The sequence below is a fragment of the Balaenoptera physalus genome (genome assembly GCF_965194825.1).
Source record: "Balaenoptera physalus genome assembly, chromosome: 1".
NCBI lineage: Eukaryota > Metazoa > Chordata > Mammalia > Artiodactyla > Balaenopteridae > Balaenoptera > Balaenoptera physalus.
The window spans coordinates 94,864,450-94,876,087 of record NC_138882.1 but is presented as its reverse complement, the minus strand read 5'-3'; the positions used below and the strand labels follow the sequence as shown (position 1 = coordinate 94,876,087).

At 49.5% G+C, this 11,638-nt stretch overlaps 1 protein-coding gene across 2 annotated transcripts in view; it reads right to left on the bottom strand.

Annotated features, from left to right (window-relative positions):
- Positions 1-9,456: 9,456 nt before the first annotated feature.
- Positions 9,457-11,638, bottom strand: part of NGF (nerve growth factor) — a 49,823-nt gene continuing 47,641 nt past the window's right edge. For both annotated transcript variants that reach the window (XM_082459956.1, XM_082459955.1), the window contains exon 3: positions 9,457-10,352. In XM_082459956.1, coding sequence (XP_082316082.1) covers positions 9,615-10,340 — 726 coding nt within the window. In that variant the 5' untranslated portion in view covers positions 10,341-10,352 and the 3' untranslated portion in view covers positions 9,457-9,614. The remainder of the gene's footprint in view (positions 10,353-11,638) is intronic.

Below are 11,638 nucleotides of genomic sequence, written 5' to 3'. Positions count from 1 at the left end.
GACTTCCCAGCCTCCAGAACTGTGATAAAATACACTTCTGTTGTTAAAGCCAGTCTATGGTATTTTGTTATGGCAGCCTGAACTGGCTAATACAGCCAGTCAGTGGGAAAGCCAAGATTTGAACTCAGGAATTCTGCTTCCATAGACTAGTCCCCTACACACCCTACTATGCTTGCCTCTCCCCTACCAAAATATAAATTCTTAAAAAAATAAACAAAAGAAACCAGGTGGATTAGGAGTCTGGACCAATGTGGACTAATGGAACAGGGTGGTTGTTTTTTTTCTGGCGAATAAGGGGCAGAAGTGTAGGGCAGAGATAAACATGTAAATTTTGTGGGTGTGTCAAGGACAGTGATGCTCAGTGTGTTCTCCAGGATCTATCACTATTTGCTACCTGAGCTGTGCACAGTGTCTTTGTTCAAAGAAAACAGTACTCACATCCACCCTGTAGTCCAGATGGTCTGCACATGTCACCAGACTGAGAGCCCTCTTTATTTAGTGGCACAGTTAGGATTCTGATTTAAACATTGCCCTTCTTTTTCTGACATTCTCCCCTCATTCCACTGGGACCTGGGTATTCCACTTTCATCACATCTTTATTGCTTTACCTAGGACAAAGGCTTTTATAATGAATAACAAAATTGAAAAGCTTTTTCCTCCTAAAAGCCTCTATAACTCACCAAATACACCCAAATCACAACCCAATAAAGCCATGATTAAAGTCTATGTAGAATAAATCTCTCAATGAGTAGCGTTTTGAGTTATGTTACCGCAAGTCATCCAAACCCTTTGATGTATGTTGGGCCCTCTTGCTCACAGACCTCTGTCCTATCATCACTTTCCCCAGCCATGAATCTTATGCCTGTGTGATTTCTCAGTGGAAAAGGAGTCTTGTCTAATAGGAGGCACAGGGGGAAGGCTTCCTGGAACATGTGGAGAAAAATAAGGAAAATGACCCAAGTGAAAGGTAAATCCAGAGAAAGAAAATCAGCACCAAACGGATAGTTTTCCCAGCTGGAATCCTTGCTTGTACTGAATCCAGAGGCTGCTGGAATAAGACTGATTTAAAGGGAATTTTGCCCACATTTTCGTCTTCTGGCCCTTGTTCTGTGTAGAATCATGTTGTTTAAAAACAAACAAACAAAAAACCAACAACAATAACCAAACAAACTTCAATCTCTGAAACAAAATATTTTCCAGATAAATTTATATTTACCACCTAAAGCTGCAAATCTGTGACACCGAATGATGCCAACCAATGAACTTCACTGAGTTATCTAAATATACAATTTCTGGTATACGCATACAACATTCATTTGATTCTATTGCTTCCAGCAACTATTAATTCAGAGGGAACTAAGTGGCCATCTGTTCTGATAAACTTTAAGTAGCTTGAATTCTTCACAATTGCTTCTAGCAAAGCTTCTCTTAGGGCAATTGAAAGCCTCATTTTTTTGTGTGTGTCCATGATATTTTACTCAAAATCGTGATATTTTTGCTTAATGGATAAAAGAGAGATTGTAATGGCAGCAGCAACTGATGTAGATCCAGAAAGGAGCCGACTAAAGTGAGAAGGAATCGAACTGGTTGTTATTTTTAAATGACATTCTTCAAATATAACAAACTGTGAATAAACTGTATATTGCCCTTTAAGGGTGAGAGCCAGAGGTGGAAACTCCACATATGGCCACCAAGGGATCTGGTTTGAGGTTTTCAAAGGCTTCAAGTGACTCCTGACATGGTTTGGCTATGAAATTCACCTACTTAAAGCTGAAGGGAGACAAACTCTGAGACAGGTAAGAGCTACTTGTTTTACACATTTAACTGTGACATTTTTCATTTTTACAGCCATTGCTGAGAGTTATATCAAGTGTTATGTAAATTGTCCCGGGTGCAGTAAAAACAGAAGTTTTAGGACAGTCCACAATGTCTGACGCTGAGGAGAATGACTTTCATCTCTCTGTTATGAAAATGAAGAAACTGAGGGTCAGAGAGGAGAGGAAGCTTGCTCAGATTTATTTTGAGAGGGAAAGACTCTGCATCAGGCCTCCATTGTGTTGCTTTGCTTGTCACTAACTTTTTCACAAGTAGGATGAGCCTGGTGCTGTGTGGCTGGTGCCTTTCTCTCTTTTGTCTCAACGCCAAATACACCTTCGAGGCCTGACTCTTGCGACCCTGCCTCCGCCCCGGGCTTCTCTTTGGGATGAGTTTCCACCTCCTTGAGACTTGGTTGTAGCCCCCATCGCATTCTTCCCAACATGATATAAGTCGGGTCTGCCCCTTTCTGACTTCTCCCTACCTAAGAAGGACAGCAGCACTGACCTTGTGGGACAGCAACTCAGGAGTGTAAGGCAGAGGTTGGATTCCCAGTGGCTGGAGCAGAGCCAGGACTGTTGTACCCAAGGCCAATTTGGACTCTAAGAACCAAAGAGATGAGTCTGGTCAAAGTTCCCAAGGGAGAACTGAGGTCTAGACCAAGGGGAGGCCATGTGTGGTCGATGACCCTGATACTCAAGAGTGTGGTCCCCAGAGCAGTATCATGGGCATCACCTGGGGGCTAGTTAGAAATTCAGGATCTCAGCCTCCTACCCTTTATATATTGAATTAGATCCCCAGATGACTCAGGTGAACATTAAAATTTGAGAAGCTCTTCCCTGGAGAACCCAGGGTAGGATCAGGGTCAGGGGCATGGGGCCAAGGGTTTAGAACTCAGTAAGGGTGAGATGGGAGTGAGAGGAGGTCAGGAATAAGCAAGTAGAGGCCAAGGTGAGGGGGCAGGGTGATTGCTGCCAATACCAGGGGGTAGTTGAGCCTGCTATCATGGGCTGTGTGTGTGTGGCTATAGATATATCTAGACTAAAAGCTGAAAGAAAGACCAAAATCCTCTATCCAGCCTCCAACTCAGACATAGAGTCCTGGAGGACTGGGGGCCCCATTTACCCTCTGTCTACTCAGGGCCTAGGAAGACACCTGTATGTCATTGATGTGCAGTTGGTCTCTGTTCAACTGAATAAGTCCCCTCAGTCTCTCCTGTCAGTCACACAGCTTGGGTGATTATAGTGGAGAGGTGCCCCTGATTCTGCATTTCCCTCTGGAGTTTCCTGGTGAGATAAAGATATTTTGGTATCTTCTGTAGCAAAAATCACCCTGCTGGATCAGAGAGGAACCAGCATCGGATTCCTTGAGAGTCTAGGCAGTGGCCCAGAAGGCCCAGGCTCCCACCTGGGTGGTGACCCATCAACGTGCCAATTCTGCAAAAAGGAAAATAAGCCTGCTGATTCTTGCTATTATCACTGAAAAGTTCCTGCCTAGATGCCAAGTCCAGAGCCTTGCTGTGTACCTGGGAATCGTTACTGCCAGCCTCTGCAGAACCTCAGGAATGAGCTCTGCTTGCAGCAGTCTTCTCCTGGCAAGAGTTAATGCTAGGTGCAGCTGAAAGAATGTGAAGGCTGGAGAGCCAGCTCAGGGGATTGCTGTTGCAATCAGAAGACGGCCCAAGTCCGAGTTCCAGAGTCCTTTGAAGGGATGCCAGCTCGGACACGTGTTTCCAATTATCATATGCAACCTCTAGACAGTGTGCAAGTTGCACTTTCATTATGTCAAAGTGAAAGGAACGGTGAGGGCGAGATGAAGGGGAAAGAGGCTGCCAGGCCGGATGCAGACTGCACTTGGCCATGGCACCAAATGTCAGCCAGGGCATCGAGCTGGCCTCCAACCCAAGTCTGTACCTGGAGCCAGCAGTGCATGGTGCCCACTCTGGGAACCTCTCTTTTTCCTACTTATTTTGAGTCATGGAAACCCAGCTGATAAGGCTGGAGGAAGCCCCATATTCACAAGCTGTTTGACCAGCTCTTCAGCATCTGGTTGAATACAAAGACTGTGTGGACAGCATACGGGGACCTTACGTCCACCCACGGGATTTCACACTGTTATTCTCTGAGTTTTCCCCAGGTCTGTGCTTGCAGGAGAAGCTGGTTCCTTTGCCAGTTTGTAGTTCAGAATGAGGTGAGAGCAGAGGGGCGGCTCTTCTTTCTCTCCCATCCAGAGCTGGGCAACTTCGTGTTTGGGTTTTACCTTGTTTGTAGATCTGGAAGAAGTCCCAGCGCAAACAATAATTTCACTCAACTTCTTTTTCCAAACAGTTCAGAGCTGTTTCCTTCAGAAAGTCTTCCCCAGTTTACTCTTTCCACCTGATTGCTTCTTATCACTGGCCATCGTTCAGAAGGTTTATTTGCACTGATTCGTCTGTTGCTCTGTGTTTTTAAGTCAGTGTGTGGGTGCGTGTGAGTGTGGAATGTACACGTCCTGGCTGCTTCATAGCTCTCGGGGGCTCTCTTTGTGTGTGTATCTGTATATTGTGTCTATATGCGGGCATCGACGTATATATAGCTGTATGTGTATTTACCTAAGTTTTAAACACAATAATTTACTATGTGCCACACACTGGACTAAGTGCCTTTCAACTCAACAAAGTAGGTGCTATCGTCATCATCTGCATTTTCCATATAAGAAAACTGAAGTGCAGAGGGTGACGGTAACTTGTCCGACATCACTCAGCCCAGCTAGTGGTGAGGCCAGAGTTTGACTATGGCGGTCTGACTGTGCTCTTCATCATGACACCAACCTTGGAAAGCTGCTCGGATGACTCCCAGGCAGTGGCTTCAGGAAAGACCTTGCCTTCAACTCAGACCATTAACCCATGTACTGCTGACACAGGGCGGGCACAGATGGGGTGGGGTGGTGGTGGAGAAACAGACGGGAGCTAACTTCCATCTTAATTACCCTGGTTGAATGCCTGCCACAGGCAAGGTCGGGCCAGGTGCTGAGGGGACACAGATGGAGCACTTCCTTGATTTTAAGGACTAGGCCTGGGTTGGAGGGATTCTCCTCAGGCCGCTGCTGTGGGAGGGCCCGCCCAGCTTCATCTTGGCCCTGGGGGCCCCTGAGCCATCTCCACAAACCCAGGTGAACTTTGAGAAGGTCAGAGCTTTCCAGTTGCAGACGCAAGTGGATTGGAGCAAAACAGAGCCCACGTGCTTGACACGTGGAAACTCTCAAAAGACAATGGTTTATAAACTTGCCAAGGGCTGGGGAAGTAAACACATCCCAGAGAGCCAGGGAGCAGTTCTCTGGCAGTGATGCGTGCAAACAGAAAGCACAGCCTTCCGGTGCTCTCCTTACGGTGGTCTTGGTTTTAGAACCCAGAGGCTTGCTCAGAGCTAATCCACATGAACTGCCTAGTGCCGTGTTTGTGGAGAGCAAGCTCTTAGTAAATGTTGATGGTCGCTATCAGCATTGCTTGTCACAAAAGGAACCTGTGATACAGTTGCAAAGCTGTCTGTTCAGGGTGAGAGAGTGTCATGGACATATATACACTACCAAATGTAAAATAGATAACTAGTGGGAAGCAGCCACATAGCACAGGGAGATCAGCTCGGTGCTTTGTGACCACCTAGAGGGGTGGGATGGGGAGGGTGGGAGGGAGGGAGATGCAAGAGGGAAGAGATATGGGAACATATGTATATGTATAACTGATTCACTTTGTTATAAAGCAGAAACTAACACACCATTGTAAAGCAATTATACTTCAATAAAGATGTTTAAAAACAAAAAAAAAAAAAAAAAAACAAAAGCTGTCTGTTCACGAAACCTCCTTGCCCTGTTGAAAGCTGTCCACCCCATTCTAACAAACTTTCAGGGTTTCTCAGCCACCTCTACTTTTCAACACTAAAATTTATTATACACTTCTTAGGTGTATATATATATATATATATATATATATACACACACATATATATTACTATTATTATCCCCATTTGACAGGTGAAAAATTGAAACTCAGAGAAGCAAAGCAACTTGCCTGAGGTCACACAGCCTAAGCAGAAGTACCTTGCTTGTCTGATTCCAAAGCCCATGCTCTTAACCATTACATTAGAACCTCTAGAATCTAGGTGGCCTTCCCGAGCCCAGATTCAAGCAGAATCTGGGCTGAAGAGCTGCTGTTCTTGCTCTTACCCTTTGGGGCCTGGCTGTGCCACACCTGTATTCCATGATGTCCACGAGTCAGAAGATTTCCTTTACCCAATCTATATATCTGCCAACAAACATATATTTAGTGAGTACTAGCATAATTGTCACTCTCCTACCATTAATTAACAGAGAAATTATTAAGTTCAGAGTAAATTACTTTGCCTTACCTTTGTATAGAACATGACTGTTTACTTTCAAATAGTTGGTTTTGCTTCATGCTCACAACTCTGGGATCTAGGAATGATTATTTTCATTTCACAGCTGCAGGAACTGAGGTCAAAGAGGAGCTTGCCAAAGTTGCACAGATAGGAATGGGGGAGCTGAGCCTAAAAGCTAGCTGACGCCGAGCCCAGTGTTCCGGCCATCACACTGGGCTGCTTCCTCAGCACCAGGGCCCCGGGGGGTTCCCACTGCTCCAGTCAGGCCTGTGGAAGGAAGACCGGGGTCACTGCTGCGTAGGCCCCTGTGCTCTCGATAGCCACGCTTCCACTCAGGTCTGCTCCCCACCCTCACCGTCCCCTTCCTCCAAGGGGACGAGAACACCCGGCCCTTCCCTGTCCTCTGCGCTCCAGGTCTGGGCGGACCCTCTGCCCCTCATGCAGATTACGCTGAGGGGAAAGCGGTGAGATTTAGGAGGAGCATTCCTGTGTTTCATGGGAATGAAAATAGCCCTTCAGTTGTTGCTGAACAGCTGTATCCCCGCGGTAGGTTTCCCGGTAGGATGGAAGGCAGACCTAGGGCAGGCCGGTGCTGTGGTTGAGGGAGGGGGAAGTCACAGAGCCAGACTTGAAATATACACTAGAATCAGGCACCATATTGCTCTTGTCTCCCAGAACAAGGAGTCTTGCCTCAAGCTGAGGCTAGCACGGGCCTTGCTAGGAGGGCTGGGCTGTGTCAGGCTGTGTACGAGACAGGGTCTGCACTCCTCTCTTGGGCGGGCGTGCTGGAGGGGAGAGGGAGCTGGGCTTTTGGGGACCCCGGGTAAGAAGACCTCAGTGAGGCAAGTGAAGGAAGAGTTTGCGGGATTTGCAGCTGCTGCTCTTCAGCAGAGTATAACGGGCAGTTTTGAGCTGTTTTTCCAATGTGTTTGAGTGTCTGGGGCCCTGGTGACCTGGCCGGCCTCTGGGGGGCAGCCTGGGTGGGTCTGGAAGCCAGAGCTCCCCGCTGTGTTGGGGGCAGGGTACAAGCTAGAGAAGCCACCAGCTCCGGATTGTTTCTTGGATCGTTCCGACTCTGTTCAGCCAAACTGATATTCCCTAGCATTGTGTGAAAACTTTGGCTCACACGCTGGGACTCCGGAGCTTGGCCTAGAGCAAATGTTGCCTTTGGGGCAGGCTGTGGTGTTGGTGGGGAGTGGGGGGACTTGGGGGGGGAGACCTCCTCTTACCCCACCCTCAGCCTCGGTGTTTCCTCAGCGGCTAGAGGCTGCCTTCCCTTTAGGAAGGTGGTGGGGTCCAGGTCACCCCAGTGTCCTGCAGGGCTGGCGGTGGTCCTCCAGACTCTCCACGACGGTGTAGCAGCTCGCAAACATAGCCTCCCTTCCCCGCAGAAGCTTCCTGAATGCCTCCCTCAGCAGCCCTCTCTCCCCACATCTAGGACCCAGCAGGCTTGTCCAGCCCTCGGAGGAAGGGACCCCAGGAACTGTCTGTCGGAGGGGCCAGGAAGGCCAAGGCCACTGGCACTGGAGTCCGGGAAAAAGCCACAGACACAGGTCAGTGGGAGGGCTCCCTCCCTGCAGCCTTTATCTGAGCAAGTATCTTAGCACAGAATGTTCTGGTTGGTGTTTCTTGTACATAAATCTTTATTCCAATTGCAGTAGCTTTGATAGGAAAAACAGGGCCCATTTCGTCACACTTTCACCTTAATCAAATGTCTCTCATGCCAAAGCTCTCTATGTTTCTAATTTGCCCTATTTGGATTGGATTTTGGGGCGGCAGGCTGTGGGACAGGGAGAGTTACAGATGAATGAATACCGCCATTTGCTTTTTTTGTCAGAGGGACAATTTGGGCCTGTTCTTACACAAACTAGATAGGCATTTTACCCTGGGGGGGAAGGGGAAGGGTAGGAGAGCAAAATTTCCATTTCAAGCTAAGTGCTCTAAGGGGGATAATTTTTTGCCTTTGTGGAAAATACAAAAAAACAAAACAAAATACAGACAAATAAAAGTTGCAGGGGAAGGTAGCAGCTGGAGAATGGGTAGAGCCCTGCTCCGGGCTGTACCCTGGAGTCCCTGTCATCTCCAGCTATCTCTAAGACACTCCCGATGCAGTCAGTGACAATGAGCACATCCCCCGGCTTCAAAAACAACAAAACAAAACAAAAAGAGGAAACTACCCCGGGTGTTGGATTTCTTGGAAGCCTGGGGACCCTGATGCTGGTGAAGATGACACATCTTCCTCCTCTCTCTGCCCGTGCTCCCTCTCCTCACGCCCCTCTGCCCCCCTGTCTCTCTCTCTTGTTTAGTGTCCTCTGTCAGGGGGGAGCAGAGACTCGTGTTCCCTTCTGGCTTGGCCCACCTCTCCTCCACCCCTTTCCCGCTTATTTGTGTTGGTTCTCACTCATCTTTGTCTTTTCTCCCCACACCATCTTCGCTGCAGTTCCCATGACCCCATCCACCTTTGGTCACTTGTGGAAGTCACCCAATTAGGAATTAAAAAGTTTTTTTCAGGCCGGCCTCTGGTTCCTCCGATTCTAGGCCGACGTGGGGGCCATTGGAAGTTGCTGTGGGGCCGTGAATGGGTGACAACAGCGTTGGAGGCCTTCATGTTTTCTTGGGTAATGGAGTCTTTCTGCAGGAAGCCACGGGGGGATAAATTGAGGGCCAGTCATTAGAACTAAGGCGATCTTAACATGAAATCAGATCTACCGTGACAGGCCTCCTGAGATTATTTCGTTACAACTCTTCCAGGGAGCTTTTCAGCAAACAGCAGATCTCCCCCTAAAAAAATGAGCCAGCCTTACGGGTCTTTGGTGGAAGTCTCCTCCTATCTACCTGGTGGGTCCCTGCAGGACCCAGCCTGGGCCCCTCTGAGGTCAGAGGCAGCCCTGTGCCCGGCGGCGGGGATCTGCCTTCTGGTAAGGCTCCACAGATTTCCCCGAATGAAGCAATCAAGGCTCGGGAATCTGGGCTTGTGGGGTGGGTAATCCAAGGATTAGGTAGCTTTGGCTCTGGAATGCAGAACAAAGTTGCAATCCAGCAGACTTCCCTTCCTAATTACGCCCGGCTTAGGCTAATTTAATCTGAACCCGGTTAGCCTTCCCTGAAGTGTGGCAAGGCTGGCTGGGGGTGCAATGGGAGAGTGAGGGTTACAGGTGGGTCTGAAGGAAAGCCAGGGGGTGCTGTGTAACTTTCTCCCTGCAGCTTCCCTCCCAAGGTTTGCAGATGGTCACCCTGGGCAAAATGACTGGAGGGCCGGCACACAGGCTGCTTCCAAAAATTTAATAAATAATGGTTCTTTAAAACTGTATAAACTATAAATTACCATGCAGTCCTTATAATTTAAAATAATTTACAGGTTGAGGTAGGGAGGGGCTCCGGAGAGTGTGGAGGGGGAGCGGGGAGAGGCTGAGGGCCGTCGGCCGGTCAGGCTCTCCTCCCAGCTTTCCTGCTGAGCACACACACGCAGGCCGTGTCGATCCGGATGAACCGCCAGGCAGCCTGCTTGCCATCCATGGTCAGCGCCTTGACGAAGGTGTGGGTCGTGGTACAATATGAGTTCCAGTGCTTCGAGTCGATGCCCCGGCATCCGCTGTCGACGGGATTGGGGTCCCGGCACTTGGTCTCAAAAAAGTACTGTTTGAATACACTGTTGTTGATGTTCACCTCTCCCAACACCATCACCTCCTTGCCCTTGATGTCCGTGGCGGTGGCCTTGTCCCCCACCCACACGCTGACGCTGTCGCACACCGAGAACTCCCCCCGGTGGAAGACAGGGTGGGACGACGACCGCTTGCTCCTCTGAGTCCTGTTGAAGGGGGCGGCCCCGCCGGCCTCCAAGTCCAGATCCTGAGCGTCCGCGGCCACAGGTGGGGGCTGGGTGCTAAACAGCACGCGGGGTGAACGCAGGCGCCGCTTTTTAAAAAGTTTGGGGTCCACGGTGATCTTGCGGGTCTGCCCTGCCACCCTGGCGGCTATCGCGGCTGCCGGGCCGCTGTGGGCTCTGCGGAGGGCTGTGTCAAGGGAGTGCTGAAGGTTAGTCCAGTGGGCTTGGGGGATGGCGTGTCCTGCTGGGACATTGCTCTGGGTGTGCGCTTCTGCCTGGACGCCGATCCAAAGAGCTGTGATCAGAGTGTAGAACAACATGGACATTACGCTGTGCACCTGGAATGAAACACAAATGGGGATTACTCCACGGAGCACTGGGTGGGGGGCAAGGGCAGTTTCTGGGTCCCTCGGAGTTGACCTCCCAAGAGGATGACGAGGAGGTTTCTCCTGGTGGCTGAAAAGCAAGGAGACCCTGAATTGACCATTCAAACTGAGACGCTTCTGAGAGTGAAGGGCGGTGCTACAACAGTTACACTGGGATGACAGGCTTAAACAGGGCTGGCTCCGACAACCTGGGTGTCTGGGCACCCCATCTGCGGGGTGCGCTTTCCCAGGAAGGGACGGAGCCCCTGAAATTCTGCCCTGTGGTGTGGTATGAACTCGGCGGTTCTGGTTACAGAATTCTTTGAGTTCTCTGCCTGCCAGCGAGGCAGCCATGGGCAGGCGGTATGTGTGCACCTGCGTGCAACAGGATGGCTGGGGGATGAGTCTGACACCTCTCCCAGTGCTGTCTCCTGCCCAACGGCTTGACTCCCCTGGGAAGGCAGTGGGCAGGGCTGCTGGGGACTTGTCTTGAAGCCTCAGCACTGAACACACCCTCTTCAGATAGTAGCACCGGGTCAGCTCTGAGATCTGGTGACTGAAAGCCCACGAAGCACCATGTTTGGCAAAGAAAGTGAACATAGCTCTGGGACCATCTTAGCCAGTCCGTCTATTCAGCCACCAGCCATCTATTCGCGTCTATAAACGTGATACTGATAAAGGTTTCTCTTGGCGTGAGTGATGTTTTTCAGCTTTTCAAATGCATTTGCTTCTAGTTTCTTATTAGTCTGTGAGTTAGGTTAGGATTTATCATCTCTCTTTCATATGCAAGGAAAGTGATCCACAGAAATTAACTAACAGGCCTACAGCTGCAAACAAAAACTGGACCAGAAATAGAATCCAAACATGACCCCTTACTAAGCCAGTCTACCCTCTCATCCTTCCTTCCTCCCCCACTTTCTCCTTCATTCTTAAGTGTGTCTTTTAAAAAATTATTTGATCTTAAGTGAGAGTAGACCAAATGGCATAAGTCATCTGTCCCCAGAAGGCACTGCCAGCCCCTCTTAAGCATGTGCCAGATGGGGCTCTGCACTGCGCTGTACTGCTTCCCCGCCAGCAGCCACCCCCAGGCCAACTAGCTGTGAGACTAGCTCTGTTCTTGAGCTCACTTTCGGTGAGCTCCTGTGCACACCTGTACGTGTGTACCAGCCATCACCTCTGGAAAGCTTCCCCAGATCTTCCTGGTAGGGTAAGAGGCATCCCCTAGAGAGCGTGTTAAACTTGCAATTTGATCCCTCTCC